The 24,846-nt window shown below is 34.2% G+C and overlaps 1 protein-coding gene across 4 annotated transcripts in view; it reads left to right on the top strand.

Moving 5' to 3' along the window:
- EPC2 (enhancer of polycomb homolog 2) overlaps window positions 1–24,393 on the top strand; it is a 110,787-nt gene extending 86,394 nt beyond the window's left edge. For 2 of the 4 annotated variants that reach the window (XM_032856097.1, XM_032856100.1), the window contains 10 exons: window positions 462–610; window positions 1,591–1,723; window positions 3,908–4,099; window positions 7,881–7,970; window positions 9,492–9,637; window positions 9,747–10,090; window positions 18,985–19,121; window positions 20,717–20,876; window positions 21,811–22,144; window positions 23,125–24,393. In XM_032856097.1, the coding sequence (XP_032711988.1) occupies window positions 462–610; window positions 1,591–1,723; window positions 3,908–4,099; window positions 7,881–7,970; window positions 9,492–9,637; window positions 9,747–10,090; window positions 18,985–19,121; window positions 20,717–20,876; window positions 21,811–22,144; window positions 23,125–23,197 (1,758 nt within the window). In that variant the 3' untranslated portion in view covers window positions 23,198–24,393. The remainder of the gene's footprint in view (window positions 1–461; window positions 611–1,590; window positions 1,724–3,907; window positions 4,100–7,880; window positions 7,971–9,491; window positions 9,638–9,746; window positions 10,091–18,984; window positions 19,122–20,716; window positions 20,877–21,810; window positions 22,145–23,124) is intronic. The other 2 variants (XM_032856098.1, XM_032856099.1) reach the window with 2 other exon arrangements.
- The last annotated feature ends 453 nt before the right edge of the window (window positions 24,394–24,846 follow it).

Genomic DNA, 24,846 nt, shown 5'->3' with positions numbered 1-24,846 from the left:
AACCTTCCAGCCCACAATTACAGAGCTGGATGGATGGATAGAGACCCATTTTGGCTATTTTTAGGTAACCTTGATTTGACAGAACTGTTTCTCTCTGTCACTGGAAAACACCTTGCATCAATTTGAATGGACTACATTTTCTGGTACACTACGTTTTGTTTCAGGCAGACTTAAAATTTTGTTTACAATGGAATGATCCCTTCTGTTACTCCATCTTTTCAACAATGGGCAATATTTTTTTTTTTTAATATTTGAGAGCTATTTGCTTATACTTCTATTTTCAGAGTTAAATAGATAGGTTCTCTTATGTAGTTGCTGATTAAGATGATTTTTTACATTTAACATTTTTAACATTTTGCTTTTATGGAACATACTTGGATCTCATAAGATTTTGTTGAATGAAAATGGAAATATGGATATTTGGATTAATTGTTTATTCTTCTAAAATTTATTTTCAATAGAATCGTAAGAATGATGAAGCCTCTTATGAAAAGATGTTGAAGTTGAGACGAGAGTTTAGTAGAGCCATAACAATTTTGGAAATGATTAAGAGAAGAGAGAAAACAAAACGAGAACTATTGCACTTAACCTTAGAAGTTGTGGAGAAAAGGTAACATTGCTACTGTTATATACTAATCACAGCTTTAGCCAGATGTTGGGTAAAATATGACCAAACAGTATGTTTTGTTTTGTTTTTTGCCCAGCTTTAAAACAATTGGAGTAGATTCTCAAATTCTACATTTTTTGAAGAATTCATGTGTTACTATTTAAAAAAAAAAAAAAAACCTAGATTATCAGTTTGGATTTCAAATTTGTGTGTAATATGTATAGCTCCTCTAAGACACTTAATATTTTTTATTTTTTTTTTTTTTTTTTTTTTTTCAGAATCATTGAATTTTATTTAGAAAAGAACCTGGGGGTCATTTTGACCATTCTTTTTATTTAAGTTTCCTTTAAAGTTTGAGGGAAATGAATGTTTAGATGATTTTGTTTTCTGACTAGGTAGTAAGCATTTTTTGTTTCAGTCCATTTTAACAATGTGTTCTCCATGGAGCACCTGGGTAGCTCAGGCATCCAGCTCTTAATTTCAGTTCGGGTCATAATCTCAGGGTCCTAGGATCAAGCCCCCCTCATCCATGTTCAACAGGGAGTCTGCTGGAGATTCTCTCTCTGCTTTTGCCTCTGCGCTTCCCCTTCCTGCACGCACTCTATCTTTAGAATGGATAAATCTTTAAAAAAAAAATGTGTCTCTAATATAATAGTCATTTTCCTATATAGTTAAATAAACTATATAAAACCTAACAGTTTTATGTGATTCCTGAGGTAAGCATTCTAAACATCATTTCTCAGTGTTTGAAAATATTAAATATGTGAGAAATTTGTCTTTTGCGTTCCTTCAGAGATTCCTTGGGTTTTTTTGGTTGGTAAATCCCAAATATGAGCTGCTTTATTCCTGTAAGTTTTCTCTGTTAAGAATAATCTGATTAATTGTTGATTCTATTTGATTAGTTGTGTTCCAGTTCATTGCAATATCATTGTTTTTATTTTTAAACTATAAAACATTTTCTTATATTTTGTTACCTTTCCAAGATATCATTTGGGAGACTATGGTGGTGAAATCCTTAATGAAGTGAAAATCAATAGATCAGACAAAGAGTTATATGCCACTCCAGCAACTCTTCATAATGGAAATCATCACAAAGTCCAAGAATGTAAAACTAAGGTGAATATCCTCTGGGGAGAAGCCCATATGGTAATATTGATCAGACAATTACTGGTTTCATCATTTGTCTTAGTATACGTTGGTTAAGGGAAAACATAATTAACATGCGTTGTTTTTACTATTTGCCAAGCACTTGCTAGGAATTTTTACATACAAATTAACTCATTAATCCTTACAGAAGCCCTTTGACACAGATTTTAACCTGGTATGACTTCTAGATCGTATAGCTGATAAGGGGCTGATTCAAGGTTTAGGTCCAGGTCTAACAACAAAAAACCGTGTGTTTTTCACTATGCCATCTGCTTCCCTACAGAATATGGGTAAACTAAAGTCAACTTTTTATCACTAGCTTTAACAAATCCTTTGTTGGAGTGGCAGGCATCAAAATCTTAAGATTAAAGCTTTCTTCATTGAGACTGTTGAAAGTTACTCTTACTTTCATCATCACTTCCAGAACCAGCATTTATCAACTGCTATCTAGTTGGAGTGATTTGAAGAAGTCCTGTAACATTCAAATCCTGTTTTCTTCCTATTAGAAAGATCTAGACTCCAAGATTATTTTAGTCTCTTAGACTTTGAGGAATTTTATTTATTCAGGATTCATGTGGTACATTAATTAAAGTATTCAATTAAGAAATAATAAAAATTAATAAAACTTTAAGGAGTTTAGTTTTAAATAAGAAAGAAGTATTGACTTGAGTATTTAGATAGAGCTTTCTATGTAGCAGGATTTAAAAAGCAACATAGGGTGTTTGTGGAAAATTCATCTTTTAAAAAATGTACACAATTCTTACTTTTCATGGGTTCATTCTTAAAGGTCAAAGAAGAATGTGGAGCAGGAAGACTCCTCCTTTTATTCAACTGATGTCAATTTAAACACCAAAGTTCTTTCTTATTCATCACAGGCATCTAGCCCACCTACCTGATTTTCAATCACACTTGCCTCTATAGCCAAAAATTTACCAGTGCAATAAATGTAATTTTCTAAGTTATTTTTTTAAATCCATTTTATATAAACTAATGCTTTTTTCAGGTATATGATTGATAGGCATAGAATATGAAATCTTAACCTGAAATTACTGACAGAATCAGCTTTTATTATATATTGATTCCTATTTTAGATTATCTGTAAGAATAAACACTCACCCTGTTTACTAGTGTTAGAAGATACGGTTGCATCCATTGTTGCTCTACCTCATTATACAGAGATAACTGTATTTGCTTGGTCGCACATCCCACCTTAAAATATAGGCAGTTTCTAAGAGGTAGGAGTTTTCTTTTTGATGTCTTAGCTATATCCTTGTATGAGACTTAGCTATATCACTAAATAATTTGCTATTTAAGCAGCACTTTCATTGTGTATACCATTTTTGACCCTGCAGTAGTTTTAACAAAAATGTGGACTACATGGAAAATGTAGAACTTCCTAAATAATTTTTCACTTTCATATTGCTTGTACTTTGGTGCTTAGAATAATCATTTTCAAGCTTTTTAAGTAGTGAATCACTACTTATTAAATGGAATACTGTTATGTTAAAATGCATAGAAACAGAACTTCTCCGCTGAGGAGTGGAGAGCAAGGGGGCCTGGAAACCTACCCCATCAGTCACTTTCTTGCCAGATGGCCTCTCAAGTGCTGTTACAGAATTCTGGGGTACTTGAGAACAGTTTGAACAGTTATTGTTCAGTGAAGACAGTAATTATGCATTCTAAAAAGTAAAAGTTTTTTTTCTAGTTAATAAACTTATTTTTCCTCAAAATAATTACTAGCTGTAGATTGGAAATAAGTGTAGAAATAAATTAATGAATTTATAATCTAATTCAAGTTATTTGAAAAATAAAGTTCATTATCATTAATACAGTGGATTTAAATAAAATTGAATTTAAGTACTTTTAAATGCTTGCATAATAATAGAGCAATTATTAAAAATCACTAACATCTTAGTTTAAGTATAAATAACAATATAAAAAACAAATTAAGTACCATTATGATTTTTAATCACAACTTGCAAAAAGTAAAACATTTTTCAATTTATGATCACATAATTTTTGCCTACTAAAAACAGTAAATAAAATCACCTCCTGGGTAAAAATGTATGTTTTTCAAAGAGCAGTATAGTTTTTCATGATTTCTAAAATGATTTTCATTTCTTCCTTTTGGGGGAAAAATCGTCATGTAAACAGCACCCTCATCATTTGTCTTTGAAAGAAGAGGCTTCTGATGTGGTTCGTCAAAAGAAGAAGTACCCAAAGAAGCCTAAAGCAGAGGCTTTGATAACATCTCAGCAACCCACTCCTGAGACATTGCCTGTGATCAATAAGAGTGATATTAAGCAATATGACTTTCACAGCTCAGATGAAGATGAATTTCCACAGGTGCTTGTTTTAAAACTATTTTAAAGACATTTCCTTTTAGTCTTTTATATTGCTATATTTTAAAACATGATTGACCTCTTAGTTTTGATTCTTATTTTCTTCACCTAATGTTATATAGCATATATACATTTTCCACATTATTTATGTGGCTACTGAAATGATATTTACTTTCCATTATTTTCTATCAGTTGGGTAGAATTTATTCTCTGTGGAGCATTTAGGTGGTTTTCAATTTTACCTTTTATAAAAGTGAACATTACTATTCTTTCCCCCTATATTTAAAGTAGACTATTAGAGGGGCGCCTGGGTGGCTCAGTCATTAAGCATCTGCCTTCAGCTCAAGTCATGATCCCAGAGTCCCACTCCCTCTGTTGTGTTCCCTCTCTCACTGTGTCTCTCTCTGTCAAAAAAATAAAATCTTAAAAAAAAAAACTATTAGAAATGGATTATCAATATTTTAAGATAGTTAATACATAATTGTAAATATTCACCAATAATAATTCCCTTTTTAAAAAAACTGTATTCCACCAGCATTTTATTTTATAACTTCTAATGTAAATTTTGCTGCTTTGTTTGGCAATAACCATTTAATTTTAAAGATTAAGAAGAACTGATTCAAGTTGTAAATTGTGAAGATAGTTCTTTGGTTTATATTGCAACAGTTTATAGCAAAGTGTTTGCTATATATTTTAAAAATCTTTTTTTTTTTTATATTTTATTTATTTATTTGACAGACAGAGATCACAAGTAGGCAGAGAGGCAGGCAGAGAGAGAGAGAGAGGAGGAAGCAGGCTCCCTGCAGAGCAGAGAGCCCGATGCGGGGATCGATCCCAGGACCCTGGGATCATGACCTGAGCCGAAGGCAGAGGCTTTAACCCACTGAGCCACCCAGGTGCCCTATTTTAAAAATCTTAATTTTACATTCACAAGTGCTATTTTTAAAACAAGACCTTTGTATATTAAAAGACCAATTTCAAAAGATAAACATATATTTATAGTTTAGCACCTTGTCTAGCAATACCCTTTTCTTTTTTCTTTTCTATATGGTATAGGCAACCTAAAGAGAATGCTATATAACAAATACATACTATTATATTTTAACACTTTTGCTTCATTGCTCTAAAAGAAAAAACTTTAAAACCAAATTACATATATGTCTAGAAGCAAGATTGTCTATAAAACAGTTTATGGTTGTAACTATTTAAAATCTAGAGTTTACATGAAAGTGTAAAATGTGTCCCCTTTGAGTAGATTATGTATTTTTTTTATTCTTCTATCACTAATTTATAGATATTATAGTATTTATCTGTATTGTAACAAATGCACAAAGGTATGTTAAATTTAGTACACTCTTGAAAAGCACTTAAGGAAATAATTTGTTACTTTTGTCAAAGGATCATCCAGTTAGACTCAGTGCTTTGAAGAGCCATAGGACATAGCCATTTTGAAGGAATGAGGAAGTAATGTCCTAACAAACAGTGGTTTTCCATATAGAAAGAGTAGGGAGGGGCTCTAGGTAGGGGGAACAGCATATGAGTGAAAACATTGCTGAAGCATACGCAGAGGAGAAGAGAGTTTGAGCAGAATGATGCTTGGAGTAGTAGTCGGGTGGCAGATGGCTTCTACTACATTAAATATACTGGGACATTATTAAAGAATTTTAAATAAGAATATGACATGGTTTATTATATATCAGTAATAGCCTTATGTTGGTAGTACTCGGAAGAGCTTACGTAGTTTTGCTTTAGACACCCAGCCCTTTAAGAATGACACATGTGATATTATGACCTCTAGAAACTTTTCCTTTCTTGCTGTAATAAGTCCATCACGTTAATGGTGGGGCACACTCACATGCTAATCGTACATTCCTCATGCATTTAAGGGACCTTTGTTTCTGTTCTAAATTCTCGTGTTTATTCATATCATACCCAGCCCTCAGACCTACATGAAAATTTCAAAATTTTGATTATATTTTGAAACTTTTAGGTTCCTCTCTGTCCTTTTACTAGATCTTTAAAAACCCTCATTAATTTTTATAATGATATCCTCTTGTTACTAAAAAGTATTTACCTACATAATTGGACATTATTCAGTGAGCAGCTATTTTAGGATGTAGCTTTTATAAAATCAGGATTTTATTTCTAAAAAGATCATTAAAATAGTCATATGTTTTCTTCTTTGCCCAGTAAACAAGGAAGAAAGGAATAGGGAGCCTTAAGAGAACAAACATTTTAACTTAAGACTTACCCAACTGATTTGCAGCAGAGCAGAATTAAAAATCCTATCTTTTCTTAGTCACACTTCTGATTCTCCGAATATCAACTCTCTCTTCCTATGTCTCAGACCAAATTCTGGAATCCAGTCCTGGGGAATGGTGGTGGGGACAAAGGGGTGGTATGCCTATGCAAAAAATTTTTAAGACTTTGTAACCCTTCCCTGTGTGTAGTTTAGAAGAGGTAGATAATATGCAAAGGAACCAAAATATAAAATTCACATTTGAGATTTCCTTTCAAATTTCAGGTTTGGGGCTTTTTTCCCTGGGAAAAAGAATCAGCCCCAGCTTACTGTTTCTGTGTCTCCCCCTTAGGGTTGGTGGAGGTATATTGGAACCTCAAACAAATGCCTTTCTCCCCTGGATGACCCTGCTCAGTGGTAATTACCACAGTTTGGAAATAATGTGGAGACACATTTTTCCTCTCAAAATAGGAAGAGAGGGATTTGTGAGGTTCAAAATTTGCAAGTAAATATGGTTGAGCCAGCGTTGTCAGAAAAAGAGATGTACTGCAAAGTGAAATTACGAGACTGCTGAAACTTAAGTACCAAAACTTTTTTTTTTTATTTTAACCATCACAGATAGAAGTTTATCTAAACCGTATTATTTCTCTGCTGTATTAGAGTATATTTGTATATCATTTAATCCATTTTTATGACATTTATAAAGTTTGTTCTAATGGATCAGTGTTGCCCCAGGGGTCCACTCACATTGTATACGGATATTTAATCTAAGATCACAAGGTTCTAGGCAGAATACCTTTTAATTATATGACAGCTTTTTGGAAGTCTTTATTTTTTCTTTTGCTGTCAGGTTGTGGGCTTATCACTTCTCTCTGCAGCTAGTCTACAAGAGGGAAGTCTCCTTTCCTCTTCTAATTTTCTGTTTCTGATCTGCCAAGTTTAAAAAGTGATTTTACTAAACTGTGTGCTTGAAACTAATATTACACTTTATGTTAACTAACTGGAATTCAAATAAAAACTTTTTTAAGAAGTGATTTTTTTTTTTTAAATGAGTAGGGAAATAAGGAATTCTCTTTGAGAAAAAATATATGACCTGTAGTGTCTTTGAGGGGAGCACTGTTCATAAGCCAATTTTTGCTTCCTAGTTTTTGGCTTTATTACAGAGAGAGAAAGTTACTGCATAAAAATACATCTACCTGTGGGTGAAGCATAACTGTCAAAAATAAAGAATGTATGACCGCATATTATTTACAAAATATAAATGGAATATGTTAAAAACTACTAATCCTTAGGTACTTAGATGTTCAGAAGCAATTACACAATACCGTGTTGACTTTCCTGCAAGAGCTAATCCATCCCAAGTAATCATGTTTAACCGTAGAATATCTATGCTAGTCTTTATTTGGGAGAATTTACTGCCTGCTATATGAACTATAGGAGTGATTCACTGTTTGTGGTCAGATTCTGATTTTAGACCATTACAAAAATTGATCTGTTGTTGGCTTTTGAATTCCTAAATGGAATGTTTCATGCCTCTTTTTTCTAGGTACCATCCCCAGTATCAGAACCTGAAGAAGAAAATGATCCCGATGGTCCCTGTGCTTTCAGGAGGCGAGCAGGATGCCAGTATTATGCTGTAAGAACTTTGGTTTTATAGTGTTTTTGTGGACTGGAATTAATAGGTAACTCTTGTCAAGGTAATTTAGTCTTAATGTGAAAACGGGAAGTCCATCAGCATTTTTTATTTAATATCCTCTATACACATACCAGTAAAAGATGCTCAAAGGTACTGAGTACTTTCAGAAGATATTAAAAATATCAGAATCCTTTACTTAGAAATTAATAATTTAAAATTCCAAATTTTAGTGATATAGTTTTACTTTAGGCTTTAATTGTAGCTTAGTTTTAAGATTTATTTATTTATTTGAAAGAGAAAGTGTGTGTGTGCCCCTGCGGGCAGTCAGGGAGTGGCAAAGGGAGAGAGAATCCTGAAGCAGACGCCCTGCTCAGCGCGGAGCCCGATGAGGGCCTCGATCCCATGACCATGATCGTGACCTGAGCCAAAATCAAAAGTTGGCCACTTAACCAACTGAGCCACGCAGATGCCCCCAAATTTTGATTGTTGCTGCTTATTAAAACTTATTTTAGGCAAGTCCATCTTGTGCATATATACCAACTAAGGATCAAACATAAAAGAATCGTTTTTAGACTTTCCTCATAGCAATATCTTATATAATAATTATATTCAAACATTTTGACACACTTAGAAATTGCTTTGTGCTACTAAGTCAAGTTTTGGTACAGCATTACGTCAGCAATGACCCTCACTCCCAAATGCTCAGGTTTTCAGATAAGGTGTGGCTAATTATAGAGTTACACGGATAGCTTTCAGATATGACTTGCAGAGGCCATTTGTCTTGCTTCATTTATGGTAACATCTACACTTCCCAGCCTTTCAGAGTGTGTGCATGTGTGTGTTTAGTGTAGAAGTAGAAAGTTATTCGCAAGTTACACTAATGAGAGAGCGAGAAAATTATTATTAAAAGGTAGAGAAGTGTTAAGGCCCAGAAAAATAAAGAAGTGTCAGCCTGACCCATTTTTGGTTCAAAAAAATTTTCCTTCTGACTTCTCTCAATAGGAAGCCTATGAATTATAAACTTTACTATCTCTACTTTTTTTTTTTTTTAAGATTTTATTTATTTGACGGACAGAGATCCCAAGTAGGTAGAGAGGCAGGCAGAGAGAGAGAGGTGGGGGGCGGGGGAAACAGGCTTCCTGCTGAGCAGACAGCCCACTGTGGGGACTCTGAGATCATGACCTGAGTGGAAGGCAGAGTCTTAACCCACTGAGCCACTCAGCTGCCCCCATCTCTACTTTTCTACATAGATATTAAATGCATATTTTTCTTTAAAGACATATTTCTTCTAAGATATATTCTACCCTAAAATATTAAATTCAATTTGAGTCATTTTGGTGAGTGAACTTTTCATTCAGTTTTATAAAATTTTATCTTGTTAATATCACTTAAACCCTAATTTTACAGTTTCATAACTAAATTTTAATTGATCTGCTAATGCTGTACTTTATTTTTAGCATGATTTGACTTCTCTTCATTTCAGAGTTACTTAGTGAGTTTTAATTTTTGTTTTCTTTTCAGCCTCGTTTGGACCAAGCTAACCACTCATTTGAAAATTCAGAATTGGCAGATTTGGATAAGTTGAGATACAGGCATTGCCTTACAACACTCACAGTCCCAAGAAGATGTATAGGATTTGCAAGGAGGCGAATTGGCAGAGGTGGAAGGTAAACTATTTGTTTTGGCCTGGTTTTTGTTTGTAAGCTGGAAGGAAAGATATAGAGAAAATGTTACTAAGTTCTTCCAGATAATACTTGGTTTTATATTGTTTTTCAGGATCATTATGGACCGAATATCCACAGAACATGACCCAGTCCTGAAACAGATAGACCCTGAAATGCTGAATGGTTTTTCAAGTTCTTCGCAAACTATAGACTTTTCTTCTAATTTCACTCGGACCAATGCTTCCAGTAAACATTGTGAAAATAGACTGTCCCTTTCTGAAATACTAAGCAATATCAGATCATGTCGACTACAGTGTTTCCAGCCAAGGCTACTAAATTTACAGGACAGTGATAGTGAAGAATGTACCTCAAGAAAATCAGGGCAGACTGTGAACAATAAAAGAGTTTCTGCAGCATCTGTAGCTTTATTGAACACCAGCAAGAATGGCATATCAGGTAAGCTCTCATTTTGTTAAAATGCATCCTGCTCTTTTTTTCTCCTTAATTTTCATTATCCACTAAATACGTGCCAAGTGCTCAGGGTAAATTTTGAAGATTTATTTTCATAATCCCACTAAAGAAAGGAATTTTTTACCTTAACCTACTACAGTTTTTTCCCAGTCTAAGAAGCTAAACTCTATTACTGTGCTTCACATTTTAAACAATGTCCTAAAACCTGTAAAACCCTGACTTATATTTTGAACATGTGTGCCTGGTATGGTAAATGTGTAGGCAGAATGCATAGGAAGTTCCCTATGGGCAAAAGGGTTATAAGCTGCTACCGGATTTTCATAGCCATCATGTGCACTTGTTAAAGAAAGTTTCCCTTTTTTGTATATTAGCTTTGCTCAAATGTAGGCATTGCTCCTAGGAGTACCACTGAATTCTTTGTTTCTGAAAAATGATTTTTTTTAAGAAGCTCCCCATGAATAGTTATAATTTTATTTGGTAGCTTACCTCTGAGAGCATTTTTTACTTTAACAAACACTGTGCCCAAATTATTTTAATATTTTTATGACATGTATGTTGTAAATAATGTATAGTATCTAGACGATCTAAAATATAATTTTGATTTGTTTTCCTCTTTATCTCATTTATAAAGTTGGTATAATTTTTAATATCCTTATGATATGTACAAGCAGTGCGTGGTGTCCACAGACAAAACTAGATGTGACTTGACTTACACTGATGATACCCTTTCTTTCCAGAAAACATACGTATTTCTAAATTACTTCCTGGATGGTGGGTTTTACTATATGAAATTATGTTAAGCCTCTTTAAAGTGGTTTTAAATCATTTTAGTTTTTTGGGTTTTTTTTTAAGATTTTATTTATTTATTTGACAGAAATCACAAGTAGGCAGAGGCAGGCAGAGAGAAAGAGGAGGAAGCAGGCTCCCCGCTGAGCAGAGAGCCCAGTGTGGGGCTTGATACCAGGACCCTGGGATCATGACCTGAGCCAAAGGCAGAGGCCTTAATTAACCCACTGAGCCACCCAGGCGCCCGCGTTTTAGTTTTTAAATTTGGTCTCAGTCATGTTCAGTCTTTTTCTGTTACTGGACTGCTTATTTTTAAACTTGACCTAGACATTTATCTGTTTAAAGATTATAATAGAAAATTGAATTTGTTGAGTGTTAGAGGTTTACATGTTGTTCCTCCAAATTAGTTAGTTACTTTTCTCTAAGCAAACTTAGGCAAGGAAAATGGTATCCCATTATATAAAGTTCATTGATCTGTGAAGTTTAATGAGGTTTTGAAGCTGAAATAGATAAATACCGAATATGATTTGTGGTGGTAACCTTCTTAGAAATCTAAAGGTAATAGGAAGTTGATGAATATTAGGTCAGATTATTTTTTTCCGCCAGCCCCATGACAGTGTTCAAATTATTTAACTGAACCAGAATTCCTGTACCAAAAATTACTCAAAATAATTTTTGCCAAAAGGGGAGTTTAAAAATATCTCAATACAGGCATTTATAATTAGATTTGTTAGTAGATTGAGTTTCTTCTCTAACAGTGTGTACCATACCAAAAAAAGATTTTACTTTTCATCTCAACATGAGTATGACCAGATATTTGCAGCTTTCTATTGTACATTCCCAGTAAATTCCAGAAGGATTTGACTTGACTCTTTCCCAGAAAATATGCATAGGTTGTGTAATTATATCATCATTACTCTATATGTATAGATCCAGAATATAACTTACTGTAACTTAAATAATTCCATAATAATTGGCTCTAGAATTTTATGACACTGTCATAATACATCAGCATAATATAAGCATTTGAAGTATCTTAGGCGCGCATGCACCTTTCAGGTAACTTAAGTGACAAATATGTGATGTTAACGTCATAGACAGTAAATTTTTTTAATTTTTACCTTTCCCCTACCATTAAAAAAAATAGTCTTTTTGGTTTGTATAATATTTTCTGTCTTAATTTTTTAGTATTCTCAACACAGTACCATTTCCTTCTTGACAAATTTCAAGACTTATGCAAAAACTAAGCTGCATTAGAATCAGTGTTCTGTTTTTTTGTTTTGTTTTGTTAAAGATTTTATTTACTTATTTGACAGCACAATCGGGGAGTGCAGGCAAAGAGGGAAGCAGACTCCCTACTGAACAAGGAGCCCAATGTAGTACTCGATCCCAGGACTCTGAGATCATGACCTGAGCCGAAGGTGGCTTAACCTACTGAGCCACTCAGGCGCCCCTAGAATTAGTTTTTAAATAGAAATTTTCAGGTATATATTTAATTCTGTTACTAGAGTAAAGGAAGTTTGTATGAAGTTTTCCTTCTTAGCTGTGATCCTCTAGTAGTTATTGAGGCCATGCATTTTATTTATATATATATATATATATATATGCATTTGTTTTGAAACACTAGACACAGGTACATAAATGCATGATGGCACAGCATTTTCTAAACAATTGAAAAGCCATAACAATTTTAAGTACCCATTTGTACCAGTTCTGTTCATTACATAGTCCTTTCAGTTCTGGTTAGGTAATTTAAGTGGATTCCACTACAGTTCAGTAAATACTGATAGAATTCCTTCATCAACTGAAAGAGAAGGATGTAGGAGTTTTTAGAAAGTTGGTAATTATATGTTTGATGGACATAGACGAAAGAATTGAACACTCGTCTGTTTTTTATTTCTTTTAATTCTTTTAATCTTTAGGCCTTTATTAATACTGTTGCCTTCTGCATATTCTTGGTGGACTTGGTCGTGAGAGGGTGTTTGTCTTTTAAGAGTAAAAAGACTAACACAGGACCATATTTTTACCTTACAGAGTCTATCACTGAGCTAGACAAATTACAAGAACTGAATTTTCTGTTTCACAGGTGGGAAATCACAACAAATAAGGGTTTAATCAGAAATAGAAATCTCATACACTTGTCAGTAATATTTATATCACAAGTTTTTTAGTTCTTAAAAAATACTTGAAGGTTAGTGGCAAAGAATTTTATTTTGTTAATAACCCAGTTAATATTTCCCATGCCCTAAATATATTCTGATTGTTGTTTGTGATATCATACTTAAAGGACTTAAAACAAATTGAAATGTATGTCCTAGGTATTAGAAGAACTAAAACTGAAGACTCCATTTTAAAGCAAAGACACATGTCTTATTAACTATTAATAAAGATCTGTTTTCTTAGTTGAAAAAGTCTTCTCAAAGAATAGCAGGACAGAAAGGAAAGATTGTGCTGAACATGGCAAGTGAGTAACCAAGGAAAACTAATTTCACACATAATTATTTGGAATTATTAATATACAAAGCACTATGTTAAGTGAGAGTTGTAGTTTTACAAGATAATAATCCTTTGAAGGAGCTTACAGCACATGGCAAGTATTACATTCTTTATATAATAGATAAAGTTTTTAGTCATTCAAAATTGCAGTATTTAACTATTCATTTGAGATACTGTTCTTAAATCCAAAACTTAAGAAAATGGACTGCACATCTTAAAGTAGTTTTACCTGGGGCACCTGGCAGTTTCAGTTGGTAGAAAATGTGACTCTTGATCTCAGGGTTGTGAGTTCAAGCTCCATGTTGGGTGTAGAGACTACTTTTGAATGAATGAATGAATCTTTGCTGTTTCAGACTTGAAGAGCTGGATTAACTTACATTTAACCTTGGTTTTGACTAACACATGGATGCAATGAGCATTTTTTTCCTCCCATTTGTCTTCATATATTGAATAGATATTAGTAGCCTTTTGACCAGCTGCAAATATCTTAACATTACCAATTTGTAAGTACATCAGTATTATGGACAGTTTTCCAGGAGAAATTCTTGATTTTTAAATTTTTGTCCATTTCTTTTTCATTCTTAAATTGCTACAAAATGTTTGCAAGTATGAAAGTCTTTGAATAGGTAAAACTACATTTTCACAACTAGCCAAGGTACTCACAATGTTTCATTTTTGACTTATGGTTGCTCCCAGAGGCGTGAGAAATAGGTTCAGATTTCAGGAATTAAAAGATTTTAGTTAGATTGCTCAAGGAAATAATACTAAAATTTCAGTTGTAACTACTTAGGTTGGGTATCAGAAGTTAAAATAGGTCTTTAAAGATTTTATTTTTCAAGCAATCTCTACACCCAATGTGGGACTCAAACCTATAACCCTCAGATCAGGAATCACACACTCTACCAACTGAGCCAACCAGATGCCCCTTAAATGGGTCTTTATTTTCTTTATTCTTACATTTGATTTGTTCCTCATTCTTCATCCCCTCACCCTTCACCCCTGACCCTACCTCCCATCTTCACCCTTTGTACCCCCACAGTTTTGCAGTCTGTTCATTAGTTTGCCTTTAACTGTGAGAGTTACATTATAAAGATGTGTGTAGTCCTAGACAAATATGTCAACTTTGAAGGATTGAAAGATTTATCCTCGCAGTAGCTCTGATGGTTTATGTGAACTTTCACTTTCGCTAAGAACTACAAGGTTTAAAATAGGTTGTCTCTCTTCCCCACCCCCGTCAGCCCCAGATCACTCTTTTAAAACTAAAGTGCATATAGTCAGCATTGCTTCAATAAAGCATATGTTAAGACTTTTGTAACAAAGACATACCCTGTAGATGAAGAAATACTGCATAATAATATATACATTTTGACTTTTAGATAACCTTTACTACTATATTAGATGTTCTTCATTAAACTATGAAAACATGGTCTAGGCTAGTGTTTAAAAAAATCCATAGCTTCCCAAGAATACACATTTTATTAGCCCACTTAGAGAAACACTGCATTAAAAATAATTTTAAAAAGGCACACACAAGCACAAAAATCATATGTTTATATTCTGTTGTGAGATGATCATCCAGAAGATCCAGAATGTGTTTCCACTAGATTTTTCTTCTGGTAGCAAATACTCCAGAAGACTTCCCACATAAGAATACTTCTGTGGGCCCAAGTTTAAGAAACAGTGATCTTGGACTTTAGAATTACTAAGCCAGTGTAAAATATAGTGGAGATACCTTGATTATATTTTTGATAGATCACTATCAGAATATTGGAGGGAAAGCTAATAAGGGGTCAGCCTAGCAGACCACCATACAGAAACCACATACCTGAAAAGTGAAAGATGAAATGAGAATGCCTAGGACTTTTGAAAACAAAATCAACATTCCAAGGATGGTGACAAATATTCTAACAAAAAATATACATAGATTCATCTAGTGAGCAAAGCAAATGATAAATCTAAGATGAGTAATGAGCCAGATACCAAAAAAAAAAAAAAGAAGAAGCCAGAAAGCTGAGGGGCTTTAGTGAAAAACAGACTATTGGTTATATACACAAAATATTTAGAAATGCAAGTACACCACTGATGTGTATAGAATGATATATTTGCATATATAAAGAGGAAAGTTATATAATATGTATACCTATCTTTCAGCATGTATTAACCATAGAGATTACTCCAATACAAGGACACTTCCCATATATCTAGATTCCCATATATCTGCTCCCTTCACAAAACAGATTTGTGGTTACTTTTAAACTGACAGGACTTGTAGGGATGGGGTAGCTTAGATTTATGACCAGCATAAATTTCAGTTTTAAGCTAGCAACTTACAAGCAAGTAGTGGAAAGAACTTGGCTTGGCCCTAAGCAATAGAAGCAGATAGGTTTTTTGTTGTTGTTCATTCCCAGTTCCCTTTTTTGCCGCTACAACCCCCTCCCCCACCCAAGGCTTGTCCCCCTTATTATCTATCTCATTTCTAAACAGATTTCTTCACACTATAACTGCGACCTTTCCTGGCGTGTTTTAATGTTCGCCTTTTGATGACTGCAAGTCAGTGTACAAAATAAATTTCTTGTGAAAGTATCTGAGTAATTTATGAAAGGAAGAATAATCAGTAGAGATGGTGCTTTCAGTCAAACCACCTACCAAGTCCACCTACCGTTAAGTCCGCCGTAACAATGAAAATTCAGTATGGTGCCTGTGCCATTAAAATCATACATTTCTTACCACTTTCCATTCACCCTAGCAAAATGAAAGGGTTTTTTGTATGTGTTCCAATTCTGTGCCACAGTTACTAATTGCTCTTTTTGTCTAAAGAGCTGAAATAATACTGAACAATGCTCCTGAAGATTCTGAATGAGGAACATCAGCTTGTTTTCAAGCACAAAACTTGATAGTAAAGAATTAGATGTCAAGAACGAATGCTAAGCTTGAGAGGAAGAGGGAAAAAAATGTCATTTTTTAAAGTATAATCTTAGAATTAAATTGAATTTATATCAGTGATTCTCAATCAGCAATGGGATCAGGGATGAAATTTTTGGCATTAGAGTTAGCCTAGGTTTATAAAGGTTAGGAAACACTGATCATTAATTTGAATAATTTGGATTGAGTCTTGTTGAAATCTTAATGAGTTTTCTATGAGGAAAAGGATGGGGTTCCTGAGCAGATTTATGGTCTCAACAGAAAAGGGCAATAAGTAGACATATCCTCTCTTCCCCAAAAGAGACAACCTTTTTAATATATATGTAAATGATCATCCGTTCATAAAAACCAAGTAGAACACCTATAGTTGGCAGTACTTTGCTATTCATAGACTACCAACCAAGTAATATATTTTTTTTAATTAAAAAGTGCTTTTTGTTCTTTGTACTAATTTAGGTTCATAGTTATTCTGAATTAGTGAGATTTCTGTGTCATGATTTTCTGAATTAAAAGATTTTGGAGAAGAAGATTCTCAGTGTTCTCCTTTCTCTCTGTTTTGAAATAGCCTTAAAAGTATATTCACTTAATTTGGTTTGTTCCTCACATTATCACTGTAACCTCCCATCTTTCACCACAACAAAAAAACTCAGCTCTAGGTGAACATAATGCTGAGGGAGTAGACAGTGCTAACACCAGATTCCAAGTCCATTTCATTTGAATTGGCACACTATCCACCTAAGACTTAAACAGATTTATTTGGGTTTAACTTAAGATTTTTCCTTTCTGCCTTTTATCTAATAAACTATTTTTCATCTCTTTCCCAAGGTTTTCAAACAGCTGGAAATTCATGAATACTTCACATTTTCATTTGATTTTGAAGATTGTAAATTTAGAATTAAAAATACTTTTTTCATTTAAAAATAGAACACTTGCAATGAATTTAACATGTGCAGACAAAGAAAAAATTTGATTTTGTTGGTAATTCAGTAAGATAACTAATGTGTACTTCAAAAACACAGGTAATATTAAAATTTTAGAGTGAGCACTTTCATAGCCCCAGGTCTTTTAATCTCCTAAAAATAAAATTGCTATCTAAAAACTGTTTTTCCTTCATAGTCCAATACAGATTTTAATGATAATATTGCAGAACAGAAATGAAATCCTGTCTAATGCTTTGTCCATCTCTGGGGACTAACTCCCTTTTCATAGATAATAGACTATTATTCATAACATATATTATACCATCACATTTTTTAGAGTTTCTCATTTGTAATTGTACCAAATGGAAAACTTGGGGGTGGGGGGGGTTAAGTAACCTCGGTTGAGGGTATAGTCTTCTAGCTAAACCCCTATAGGTCCTGTTGATTTGATTGCTCAATTGCATTTAAAGGTTGACCCATTAGTTGGTATTTTTGGTGTATCTTTTCTTTCCAACACCACCACAGGACTTTATCACAAGGACACTTGTAGTTTATTTTGCCCTGTATTCGCTTAACTCTTAATGTAGCAGTCTGCATCATCATGGATAGTAAATACTTGCTGATTCAAAGAAATAGTTGGGAGAAAGGAAAGAAAGCAATGAAAAATAGAGGAAAATTACTCTAGTAGTAGATGTATTCTGATGGGACTTAGAATTTCTTGATTTTGATAATGTACTAACTTCTCTGGAAATAGCTTTGTGTCCTCAACTCAGTTCATCAGTGATCTACTTGAAAACCAGTGAATGAAAATGTAGAAAAATTTTGCCTATTACAACTTTTTCTTAGCTAATCTTTTAAACGAAAGTTTTAGATGTCTTTTTTTTTTTAAGATTTTATTTATTTATTTGACAGACGGAGATCACAAATAGGCAGAGAGGCAGGCAGAGACAGAGAGGGGGAAACAGGCTCCCCGCTGAGCATAGAGCCCAATGTGGGGATCGATCCCAAGACCCTGGGATCATGACCTGAGCCGAAGGCAGAAGCTTTAACCCACTGAGCTACCCAGGCGCCCCTTAGATGTCTTATTTTTACTTGAAATCTAACTTTTATTAACACTGTATGAATTATATCGGAGGATACATTCTACCTTTAAATTTCTGAATAATTCTCTGATTTCTAGCCCATATTTATATTTGGGTTTATCTTAAGATTTTTATTTTTATATTTTAGGTTTAACTTAAGACTTACTTTAGCAGAAGATCTATATTGGCTTAAAACTAATGATTATACTAGATGAACATCTTTGTCCTCTACTCTGATTTGTAATCAGAGAAAATGCCCTAAATGGAAACCAGCAATAAGGATCGTTTGCAGTCTTGCAGATGGTCCTGCTTTCTTACTAAGGCCATCACTTAGTCATTACAATTGTTTGCATTAATAAATGAAAGTTTTTCTCATTCTATAGTTACCAAGATATAGTGAACTAAGAGTGATCTCAAAGACACGAAATCTGAATAAATGGTTAGAATCTTCATGTTAGAACTATGTTATACAGTAAATACCTATAGGAACTTTTTTTAGCATGTGACATTAGAAGATCATGGATGTTAGCATAAACCACTTTTGCTTTTTATTGGGTTTTTGCAGATGTATGATTTGCGGTTGCTTTTCATCTTGCACAATCATTTTATATTGTATTCTGCTTGTGTTGTTAAAAGTATTTTAAAACTTTCTGAAATGAATGTCCTTTACCAGTAACAGGGGGTATCACAGAAGAGCAGTTTCAGACACATCAACAGCAGTTAGTTCAAATGCAAAGGCAGCAGCTCGCTCAGCTTCAGCAGAAACAGCAATCTCAGCATTCCTCACAGCAGACACATCCAAAAGCACAGGTAAACTTGTCTTTCAGTCGTGCTTGTATTTCTTTTTTTTTTTTCCTCCCCTTTCGTAATTACATAATTTTGTTCAATTTTAGTCCGTTCACAGAGGATAACCTTGATAGTTTTCTATTTAATGAGGGAAGTACTAGAATCAAATATGGTATTTGTAATTTAGGAAAGAAGCTACTTTGTTTTAAAGCGTTACTGAGAATTTGTAGAAGAAATTATATACTGTTAGAACTATCATCACCACCCCTACAGCCCCCAAAACTTCTTTTTTCTTTTTTCTTTTTTTTTATTTATTGGAGAGCATGAGTTTGGGGGAGAGACAGAGGGAGAGGGAAAAGCAGACCCCCTGCTGATCAAGGAGCACAACGCAGGACTTGATCCCAGGACCCTAGGTTCATGACCTGAGCCGAAGGCAGACACTTAACCCAACTGAGCCACCTAAGCACCCTATATTTGTTTTCCCCAAGAATATAACTTTTCTACCCCCTTCCTAAATTGTGTGTTTAAGTGCCATTTGGATGTGCCCAGTGTGCTGAGAGGTAATTCTCTTGAATTGTACAGTAAATTTAAACAACATAGCCCCTTGTCTATTTGAATAATATTCCCCTGAAGAAAAAAAAATTGCCGTCAGGTGAAGTTGCTTTCCGTAGGCATGATTAAATGGATACGCTAGAGATAAGAATAAAAATAACTTATGAAATTGTAATTGCCAGAAGAAAGTCACCCTGCAAGCACCTTGATATAAGCCCTGTAAGACTTATTTTGAATTCGTGACCTCCACAACTGTATGAGAATAAGGTTCTGTTGTTTAAGCCACTAAAAATAAAGCTGTAATTGGAAAGTTGTTTCAAATTTGAACCATCTGAAAGAAAGACATCTAGCGTTTTAGGTCTTAAGTTTTGTTGCTTCATAATTCCAAAAGTAATTCTGAAGGAATAACTGAGATGAGCTTAGTCTTCGTTGTATTCTGTGAGCTCTCAGGTCAGCACCTGCTGATGGAAGTTCAGTTCAGCCTCGGGATCACTAGATACGTTAACCTTGCAAATCCTGAATCCAACATGAAAATGTCAGTGACATCAGGACCCCTCAGCATTCTTCTAGCATCCAGTTGGATTTGGGACTGGCCACCATTCTAGAGCTGTTGACTGTTACTAACAGCCAACCAGTTTCATACAGAATCAAGAGTAATAGCCATTAAACTTTGTTTGCTTTTTCTGAATCTCTTGGGTAACTAGCCTCCTGCAGGGTTAGACCAGACATGTTTTTACATTGTGATAAAAGTGATGGTTAGTCCCTATGATTTCATTTTGTCCACAGTATCTAGATTATCGAGTATTTTTAAAGGAATTCATTAACACTGGAAAAATTAATAGAGTATTAAAGGTTTGAGGTTTTTAATTCCCTAGTTCTGTCTCCAGAATAGTTGCTTCTCAGTTTTTAGTCATTTCCCTGCTTCATATGCCAAAAATAGTCTGTGGAGTCCTAGATCTCTTAATCTAAACACCTCTAACTGTTCAAGATGAAAAAGGCATCTTTTGATTTGTGCATTTCTTAATCACATCTGAAAAATTGAAAGTGTAATTTTGTTGATCTTACAGGGCTCAAGCACCTCTGACTGTATGTCTAAAACACTTGACTCAGCCAGCGCCCACTTTGCTGCATCCGCAGTGGTCAGTGCACCTGTTCCAAGTCGTGGTGAGGTAGCCAAGGAACAGAACACTGGCCACAACAACATAAACGGTGTTGTCCAACCTTCAGGTAAGCCTGTGGTTTCGTGTAGTACTTATTAGCTCAAAGTTGTAACTCACTGATTTGAGATATGGTTATTATTTAAATGCAAGGTGAAAGCATTGTACAAGAAGTCAGGACTCTTCAGAATTTCTTTGGATATGTGTGGTGGAATAGCTGAATGTTTTCTAGAATTCACATAGCGCCTGCTCCGTTTCCTCCTGCACCCACTAGATACCTTCTGTGTAACTTTTCCACCCTGCCTAGTTTTATCCGTGTACTATCAGTTCCCTCAAATGCAAGAAAACATATTGAGCTAATTGCTGACCATCACCATGGAATTAATCCATGCAGTGATAAAAAGGCAAAATACAATCCATGTTGACCTCTCAGTAAGTTTGAAACTGGGTTTACCATCCTACCAGCCCATCAAACTGCTTTCTCTGACTCCTCTTCTTGAAATACAGTAATACTCTGGATCCTTGTCTGCTTCTTACTACCCCTTGAGTCGTCAAAGACTTGCTGTTCTTATCAGCCTTCAACAACTACTCAGACCCTAGGCTTTTCCACTTGCTTTTAGATATGCCCATGATCCTGATTGCCCCTTCCTTACTGATTTCTTCTTGCATGTGTAAATTCTGATGCAGTTCAAAACTATCATTTCCACATGCTCTCAACCTCCAGAGAGGACCTTTCTGGCCCGCTATTTCCTACTTTCCAAATAGGGATGCAGCAGAATACTTTGTAAAACCCTTTTATGCAGGCCAGTAGAAAGGTCTGTCTTTGGGGTTGTAACAGGTAAGTATGTTGTGATTAGGAGCTCTCTTTGAAGAGGTTATTATGTGGAAAATTAATATGGCATTTAATTAGAATATTGATGTTTGTACTTTTTATTAAACTCCTGGTTTTTTGAGAGTTTAATGTCTCATGATACAAATTGAATGATTTTCTTTTCCTCCTTCAGGAACCTCTAAAACATTATACTCCACCAATATGGCTTTATCATCCAGCCCAGGGATTTCCGCTGTACAACTTGTAAGGACAGTTGGCCACACCACTACAAACCACTTAATCCCAGCATTGTGCACAAGCAGTCCTCAAACACTTCCCATGAACAATTCCTGCCTGACAAATGCAGTGCACCTCAATAATGTCAGTGTTGTTTCTCCAGTCAATGTGCATATCAATACACGGACTTCAGCACCATCGCCAACAGCCTTAAAACTTGCCACAGTTGCTGCCAGTATGGACAGAGTGCCAAAGGTTACTCCTAGCAGTGCCATTAGCAGCATAGCAAGGTGTGTGTGTGTTTCCAGTACTATCTATCCTTCTCTGCTGGCTATCCTGTAGGAGGAAAAAGACTTCTTTTTTTTTTTTTTACTGCCCAAGCAATAGTTGTTTATTGATTGACTTGCTTTTTAAACAGATACTGAGATCTGCTTAGTGTCAAGTTCTTTGACTTAGATTCTTTTGTTTGAGGTCACTGGTAGGATGCTTAAATGACAGTCATATAAAAGTATTAAAAACAAGGGGGAAAAACATATCAAATTAAAAACAATAAGCCCCCAAGAAATACATCAAAAAATACTTTAGAAGCTTCAGTCTTCTGTTACTTTTTTGTAGCATAGACGGTTGGGAAGGTTAGAGGAGTTGTAATTACTTCCATGTAAGAGCTTTTATTTTCAAATCAAAATTTGTGTTCCCTTCAGTATTACACACAAAGGGAAAGTAAGTTATTTTCTCTATATAATAAAATTGAGAATATTCTGAGATTAGCTAAATCTGTGATAATATATTTCAGGGTATGTTTTTATATTTCTCTCTGATACTAATACATGAGAACAGTGCATCAAAACAGTTGAGGTGCATGAATTAATAACTACATGACCTTAAACCTATAAAATTGAAGTATAATGTAAAGTAAGTAATACTGTGCTTCTAATGATTATTCTTTTTGAGCATTATATGCTTCATCTATTGTAAAAAACTTGGATGGTCCTGTGTTACATTTCATGAGTAGTTTGTCATTGGCTTCTACTAAAATACTATGTTAAATTACTGTGTTTCCTAAGTAAACAGTTAAAACCAAGTAATTACAAATTAGTAGGATTTCTTAGCTGAAAAAAAACTTACCCTCTTTCCTGTATAGAAATGATAAAAATGGGAAATACTCTTGGGAAGTACGTGTTTAGTTGTAGTTACATAAAAAGTGTCTGTAAATACTGCTAATATATTCTAGAGAGCACTTATGTTTATTTTACTCTTGGCCTTTTTTTAGAGAGAACCATGAACCTGAAAGATTGGGCTTAAATGGAATAGCAGAGACAACAGTAGCTATGGAAGTGACATAACCTAAAACATGTGGCTTTTGACCTGTGCTGATGGTGTGCAGTCATTCATATTCCAGCTGAATGCAAAAGGCGACACACTCTGTGGATCACAGAGTGTAACAATGGACCTAAATGGACTACAATATATCGGATATTAAATCGATATATGATGTATATTTTGTAAAATTGGGAAAATCACTACCTTGTAAAATAGTTTATTTGTATCATCAATATTATTTCTGTTACTTGAATAGTAGATATTCATCATCATGCTTTTGCACTTGAATTTGCAACTGAATGGATTTTAAAAAATAATTCTTTAATGGGATCATGAGCATGAAATGGGATCCTGCATCACTTGTTTTAACTATTTATTTTGCCATGTTTACATTTTGTATCTTGTAAAAATAAATCCAACTTTGTGTCTAAAAAGTTAAAGATTCATAGCTAGGAAATGAAATTCTTGTAATTTTTTTCTAAAGGAACTGTAAAGTTTTCACTTGGTTCATTTTGTTTCACAATTTGACTAGATGGACTTTTTGGTAAATACTAGTGGCATTTCACTGTCAAATATGAAGTTCAAGGCAAAATAGTATTTTCTATTACTGTGCAGGGGAAAGGGATGGATCGATACATGCAAATTTAATGTAGTAACTCACTTTTCCATATATTTTGAATGTATATTTCTATTTATAATACCAGTTTATAAAAAATAATTACACAGGAAAAACGGACTAGGAAAAATTATGCATCTAGCACATTTAAACTGTGCAGATAAGAAAATTTTTCAAGGATTACATTTTATCTGAAGACTGCGTATTTTAACTGGCTTTAAAACTGTAACACACCACATAAAGGATATTTTACCAGGTATGTATTGCATCATATCATTGCAATAATTATTGGAAGTCTAGATATCGAGCCATCCCAGGTGTTGGGAGGGGGGGAGGGTTGTGGCAAGATTGTCTTTTCAATTTTGGAGAGTTTTCCTGTGGCTACAAGGCAAGTAACGGGTTGGAAAAAAGTCTGACTGTAAGCGTTGGACACCTTCATAGTGTAGTGTTTTAGTGACTTTTTTTATACGGTTCTTGTAAATTAGATACGTGTAGTGGTGTTTCAGAATGTTTGTTTATGCACTAGTTCAGACAACTTTCCCTGTTACTTGTTCTTGATAAGTGAAAACTGCAGGGAAATAAAAATACATATCAAAACATGGACATGCTGCATATGTGTTTATTTCACAATGTGCACACAATATAAGTGAAAACTTAAGGGAGATGATAGCACTTAACAGCACTTTTCATTTTCACAGTGCTTTCCAAGCATTAATGAAAAGAATTATAAGAAGCTCATCTGTGGGCACTATTGGGTTTCAGATAATCCAATATAAACTACCTTTGATATGAAAAGTTCTTAAAATATTTTACGGAATGTAAGCAATTTGCAGTATAACATTCATTGAACTCTCATAAATGAGCCTCATTTTATAAATAAAAGTTTAGAGTAGAATTATATTGCAAGGGGGTTTTGTCAAGTAAGTACTGGGAAATGTAAATATTTTTAATGAATATGATTAAAACCATTTCAAACTTACATAATTTTATACTTTACATTTTTTATATCTGCAGTCCTGAAAGTTGTAAATTGATATGTCAGTTGAATTAATGGGC

The sequence above is a fragment of the Lontra canadensis genome, unplaced genomic scaffold, assembly GCF_010015895.1.
Source record: "Lontra canadensis isolate GAN:19392208 unplaced genomic scaffold, GSC_riverotter_1.0 scaffold11, whole genome shotgun sequence".
Taxonomy (NCBI): domain Eukaryota; kingdom Metazoa; phylum Chordata; class Mammalia; order Carnivora; family Mustelidae; genus Lontra; species Lontra canadensis.
Note: the sequence above shows the minus strand (reverse complement) of the source record. Positions and strands in the feature narration are given on the sequence as shown.